Consider the following 6,987-nt stretch of genomic DNA (forward strand, 5'->3'; position numbering starts at 1 on the left):
TTGTCCCGTTGTCCATAATAAACTATTATATTTTCCGAGAAATAATACCAAATATAAATTATGCTCACCAGAATTTGCTTCCATTGTGGCATAGCTATGCCACCACGGCTGAGGTCTTTTTTTCGAATTGTACATGTCAGAAAGTAATAACCATGAATTGGATAATTAATTAATAATTTTTTTTAATTCAACTGTGGTTAGAAAATTAAAAATGTGGTGTTAAAATAGTTTAAGAGTTTCCGATTATTTTATCTGAAGTCATCATTAACTACTAATTACCAATTTTAGTGTTTTGTTCGTAATATTCGTTTTTCTAGAGTGGACAAACCACATAAGCATGCAAAATATCACAATTGCAATTTATTGGTCATGTAGCATAAACGAAAAACACAGCATCATTAGACAAGTGTACATTTTTTTATTATAAAATTCTATTCTGATGAATCACAAGCGTAAAGCGTACAAAAATTATGTACGAACATTTGAACTTAGAAAATGCGTTGCATCTACGATGAGGCTTCAGTAAAGGATTGTGTTTTTCAGTTGACCGGTTTTTTTATTATGTCCGGGAAGAAATACGTACTATAATTTGAGATACTGAACCAAGATGGCGATTGATTACTGTTGTAAAGCTGTAAAAGTAATATTCATCCTGATCAATGGTGTACTAATAGTAAGTATTTCTTTTATCTCTTGTTGTTATTTGCATATATTGAGATAAAGCCTGCTATAAATCAAAATAAAAGATTGACGTGGAGGGAATTAGGAAATGCAGGAAATTGCGTCAACATAAAACTTGACGACTTGATGATTCATGTTCAATTTTAACAATTTCAGTATGTTTAAACCATACGTAACATTGTCTTCATTTAACTCTTTCTCACTTGTAAAAGAATAATGATTTTCCCTTTTATTATCGTTTCAAGATTTGTATAATTCAACAGAATATTTTCAAATTAAGTTTTTGCATTAAAGTTCTGTCGAGCATAAAAATCGATAAAAAAAAGTTTCTATTGCTAAAACTTTTAAAGGTGTCAAACTCAGTTTTGAATTTCTTCAATTTCCGCATTTACATCAGACGTACAAACAATGTATGAAGTACAACATACTTATAATGTACGTAGTTTAGCATGCATTTTTTGACCTAGTCACATAACCTGATACAAATCTTTTTTTTTATTGTAAATTCTGTCGCACTTTAGCTTATCACCGAATTTCTTTACCCCAGGTTTTTGGTATTGGCCAGGTGATGGCAGGGACAGCTATCAAAATAAATATCCTTCCATTTGATGCGTTCCAGCTCCTTAACACATTGCAAGTGGTTGAGATCAATCTGGGTGACATTTTAAACACACTGTCTTCTTCAATGGTTGCCATTGGTGCCCTTTTGGTAATATCAGGCGTCTTGGGGTGTCTAGGAACCTGGTTTGAAAACAAATGTTTGATGATTTTAGTAAGTTTTATTATTTCAAATTCACAATAATATATATTTCAAATCTTTTTCTTTAAAAAAAAATAAGTTAAAACAAAATTACATTAAATTTGAGTAACATGTGCAAGAGAAGTTCAATTAACACATTACTTTATTGTCATTTTTCGTTGGACAGTATACCTTATTGATGGTAGTGGTGTTTGTCATGGAAATAGGAATTGTATTCTTCATGTTTAAGATTAAAGACGTGGTGAGTTGAATCATCTAATACCATGAGTTCTTTTCTTCCCCTATGTTTACTTCTTTTTTTGGGGGGGGGGGGGTGTCACCTTGTATATACAGGTTTGTGATTTTGTTAAAATAAAGAACTATAATAAACATGTCTATAACTCTGCAATCAACATATCATAAATAAAATTTAATTAATATCTAAATAAAAAAATTTCTTTCAGTAAAAAAAATAATGAAACTACATGCATACGTTGTCCACTATTATTTCTACATCTTTCATAACTTTTAAAATACCTATACCACTGAAAAATCCCACTTTAAATCGATATCAGGAAGTTGCAATCACACTGTTTTGTTAACCAACGTTTTCTCTCTTTCTTCCCGTAGAAAATAAATTGTTAAGAATAAAAATAAATATACCATGAAGTCTTTTTTTCGGATCGATTTAATTTGTTGGTTTTTAATTAAATATCAATGATTTGTTGGGATGTAATTAAGATTAAACTATCCAAGTAGAAAAGTAGTAAGTAAATTATTTGTATTAAATTCCGAAACTAATCAGGTCATTTAAATTTGATTTTGAGTGAAAAGGCAGGGCACTCAGATTCAACATCTATAGTCGCTAGCAAACGGCGATTCCATGGTGTACAAATGTATATTAGTTTAAACTTGACACCTTTGATGTTATCGAAACTTTTCTTTAAAATATGCTGTATAAACGTTATCATGCATCCAGGTTTTTCATCTTGGAAAGTGAAAATTCATTTAGTTTCGAATTATCTGTACCTATATTTTTAACGACATAAATTGAATTTGTTTCATTTTTGTCAAGAAGTACAATGTAAGATCAAAATTTGATATATGAAATATTTATAGCGCAAAGAGGTGAATAGCTCTCCTCTCAGAAAATAAGTAATATGAATTCCGTCTTTACGTCATACATTTGTAACTTTTAAAATTAAGACAATATTAGAATGAAGGATATGAAATCATGCATATCCAATATATAAAATATATATATATATATATATATATATATATATATATATATATATATATATATATATATATATATATATATATATATATATATATATATATATAAAAGAAGCACTAACAAACCAACAACACTCGTTATCTATAGTGTCGGATCAAAAGATACACGGTTATAAGATGAGGTATAAAAAAGCACTAAAAATAACCAACGACACGAACAAAGATAATACAAAGATGTAGTTGCCACGTTTCGATCAGGTGTTTATATATTATTTAGTTTTTATATATTTTTAAGTTTTTATTTTAGATCTGATTTTGTAGATGTTTTTCTTCTTTCATATGTAGTTTTTATTTTGTTGTCCTGAAGAAGGGACGGGTTGTCCCGAAAATTTGACAATATTTTACATTATTGTTCGTGTCGTTAGTTATTTTCAGTGCTTACAAATATCGGGTGTATATTGACTTAAGTTGGGACTGACTTGAATTGTTTATTTCTTTATTTTTTTCAGTTTACTCCTGAAAACAAAATCCTGTTGCTCAAAACTTTACCAAAAAATTTAAATGACGACTCCTTGTTGAGCATTGATAGTATAGTTTTCAATGTAGTACACTCTGCATCATTAACGGTAAGTCAACGTAAACTGTAAAGTAGACGATAGCGCAAACATCAACAATATTTTTTAACTTTAAATAGAAAATCAAAAAAAAAATAGAGGTACTGTGAGCAAGCTCACAATTGATACCCCCGCAAAGAAAAAATCACAACTCGTGTTTTTTCTATTATAGAAAATATTGGATGAATCTATTTCACAGTCCATTTTCTATAAATAACAACTGCTCTATTTTTTAAAACTATTAATGCTAATATGAATACACAAACCAATTTCCATTCTTTAAAATCCATTTTATTTCAAGTTAACTGTTAATGTATGAGGACATTTGTGTGATTTTTGTCCGAAATCTTTTTTCCTCACATGTTTTTTTCCAACAAAAAAAAATACATCGGGGCAGGCCATTTTCAGAGACATGGATGAGAATGGATGAGAATCTAAAAAATAATCTTATGTGGCCTGAGACAAGCAAGCTTTGTGACAAATTTTAGCTTCTTATTATTTCCATTAATACAAGACATGACACAGACAGGAATTGAGCATTTTTTTTAAATAATGACCTTGAACTTCTTCAATTGACCTTGGGTTAAGGTCATGACACACCCTTACGTTATAAGCAATCTTTGTGTGAAGTAAGAATATTCAATGCTTCTCCATAAGAAAGATTTGGACCGGACACAAATTTTGCACAAACAGACGGACGGACGGACAAAGTGATTCCTATATACCCCCCCCCCCCGCAAACGGGGGGTTTTATTAGTTTAAACATCAAAATATGATATTTTAAGAATTATTAAATAACAAAACAAAGAGTAGAACTACATGTAATTAAGAAAAAAACAAGAACCATTTCTTAATAAACAGTTCAAGGTATGCAAAATTATTATTCAATCTAGGATATTGAATTGACTGTATTACAATCTATACAGTATTCTTACTCTTAGTATTACATTGCAAATATTATGTTAAAACAATATCTGTTTGCAATGCATTTTACATTTACTGTTTAGTGTACCAAAAACGCACAAAAAGACAAACTAGAGTCGATCTATTTTGATGCAAAATTCGGTTTCCAAAGATTCTGTGTTCGCTTAAAAATGTCACTGGATCAAATAATATTTATTTTTTTTTTAAAAAGAAGATTGATATTTACTCTGAAATGAAATGAAAAACATGTATTTTTTTTTTTAACTGTTTAATTCTCAATCCCCTAGATTGGCTGCTGTGACGAAAATTCATTTGCTGATAACACAAATGCTTTTGTGAGGAGTCCTTGGTGTATAATTACAAGAAACTGTCAAAAAGTCACTTTGCCGAAAACCTGCTGCCAAAGATCTGGCATTCTTAACATCGCAATTCAATGTCCAGCCACGGCAAATTCTCTCATATATAATGAAAAGGTGATTCTGAGGTTAAGTTTGATTCATTTCACCGAGGGTCTTTTAATTTCTTTTGAAATATTATGGTATATTTCTCAAACAAGATATGTTGATAAGTCTAAGAAAATCATCGGATTTTACAGGGTTGCATTGAGATATATATATATATATATATATATATATATATATATATATATATATATATATATATATATATATATATATATATATATATATATATATATATTGTAGTAAAGCAGAAATGTCTGTTAGGTTTTGTCAATTATGGAAAAAGTTTTGAAAGTTAACATGGCAATCAGAGTAACAGTTACAGTAGTAGTTTAAGGCTGCGGTTGTGACATGCTTTTTATCTTTTTTATGAGCTTTTTTAAATATTATGGAATTTTTACAAAAGTTGTGAAACAATGCTCTTTATTCATGGGGATTTTTTTTATATTGTGGAAGGATTTGTATTATTTACTACTAATATTGTTGACTGTGACTGAATTTTATATGTATTTAAGAAATGTACATCCTATATTTCATAGGGCTGCTTTGATCGAATGGAACATATAATCCTGACTTATTCCAATTCAATTTCCGGAAACTTGTTTGCCGTAATTGCCACTCAGGTTGTTTATAAATTTGTATTGTGGGCATAAAAAATAATTCATTTTAAATTTGTAAAATCTTAATTAAATTCAGTAAAACTCAACGTAATAGACAATCTTCTATATTATTGAAAGATTTTTTTTAACTGATACATGTAACATTTCTACAATTACTATGAAATATAAACTATAGATTATTTGAATTTATTAAATGTCGATAGTTATTATAAAATGAAATAATCACCTATGATTAAATGATTCACCTTTGTGTATATAAACTATTTTTTTAACTTTTTCCAGATGTTTGCTGTTGTATTCATCATTGCCCTTTACAAATCTAGAACTAGGACGGAGTCTTTTCCAGTGTGAAAAAAAACCTGAAGTGCATTCACTTAAAATATTGTTCATCACATCCGAAAACCAATGTGTTGACGTTAGACCTCATATATAAGTGTGATAAATTGGGATTCCAAATTTATTTATATTTTTTATGCCCCCCTCCCCTTCGAAGAAGGGTGGGCATATTGCTTTGCTGCTGTCCGTCTGTCAGTCTGTCGGTCAGTCGGTTCACCAATGGTTTCCGTTTATGCATGTATTGAGTTTAAATTTAATATACAGATTTATCATGATAATATCTAGGTCAAGTTCGATTTTAGGTACAATCGTGCAATTTTTAACAGATCTAGAGTTATGCCCCTCGGACTTAATAAAAATTCCTCCTATTTGTAGTTTATTTTCTTCGCAGAGGTTGCACATATTGAAATAAGATTTAGTATACTGATTTATCATAATAATGTGTTGGTCAAGTTTGATTTTGAATAATTTATAATGATCGAGGTATTTTCGACAGAGTTATACTCCTTGGACTTAAAAAAATTCCGATTATTTACAGTTTCTGTTAATTGTCTTCGTGGATATTTCCAAGGGAAGGGGGCATAAGTGTTTCACAAACATCTCGCTTAACTCTTGTTTAACTTTACAGTCTGTATCTTTTTTATATTTAAATGTATTTTCATTGTATTCATGTACAAAAAGGAAAATATAACATTGGACTGTTATAGAGTTTTAATTTTTGGTTATTTGCCAAGAAATGTTTTTTAATGTAAAATTAATATACAGTTTTGTATTTGTTTAATTTCGCGAAAAGTCGTTGTAACGAAATTAAGTAAATGTAAATGATGGAAGTGAGTTGTTATATAATTGTTGGATGGTGCGAGACTGTAATAATTATATTGAAATGAAAGGTTTGACGTGACGCTCGCAAAAATATGAGGTCGGACTTTCTTTCATATCTGAAGGTTTTTCACGCTTTACTTCATAGAACATAAATTTAAAAAAAAATTAAATTCAAAGTCCTCAACACATTTGGAAAACTTTATGCTTGTAAGCCCACGCTTTTAAATTACTTAGAGGAAATGGATTTCTAGCATGTGTTCGACTTGAAAATAACAATAAAATTCAATTTTTCGAAAATAAACTATCAAAATTTTACCGGATTCATAATAAGAAGTATTCGAACTCGGGACCTGCGGGTCAGCAGAATGAAGTTACATCTATTGCGCTACAGAGATAGACTAGTATCATCTTTTGAGAAGTGGACAGGCATACACCCCTGCGAATGTTATTGTCATTTAAATTTTAGACCACGTGATTTTATTTGACCCTTTCAGTTTCGCAGTAAAAATCATGCCTCATGTTTAAAGTCTATTTCAAAGAATCTACATGTA

At 29.6% G+C, this 6,987-nt stretch overlaps 1 protein-coding gene across 1 annotated transcript; it reads left to right on the forward strand.

Annotated features, from left to right (window-relative positions):
- The first annotated feature begins 410 nt into the window (after positions 1-410).
- On the forward strand, positions 411-6,306 carry LOC117681492 (tetraspanin-18). The gene is made up of 7 exons (XM_034446293.2): positions 411-673; positions 1,229-1,453; positions 1,608-1,682; positions 3,169-3,285; positions 4,485-4,670; positions 5,198-5,281; positions 5,561-6,306. The coding sequence occupies exons 1-7, from the start codon at positions 608-610 to the stop codon at positions 5,627-5,629; spliced, it is 822 nt and encodes a 273-aa protein (XP_034302184.2). The 5' UTR covers positions 411-607; the 3' UTR covers positions 5,630-6,306.
- Positions 6,307-6,987: the final 681 nt, after the last annotated feature.

Source organism: Magallana gigas, chromosome 2 (genome assembly GCF_963853765.1).
Source record: "Magallana gigas chromosome 2, xbMagGiga1.1, whole genome shotgun sequence".
NCBI lineage: Eukaryota > Metazoa > Mollusca > Bivalvia > Ostreida > Ostreidae > Magallana > Magallana gigas.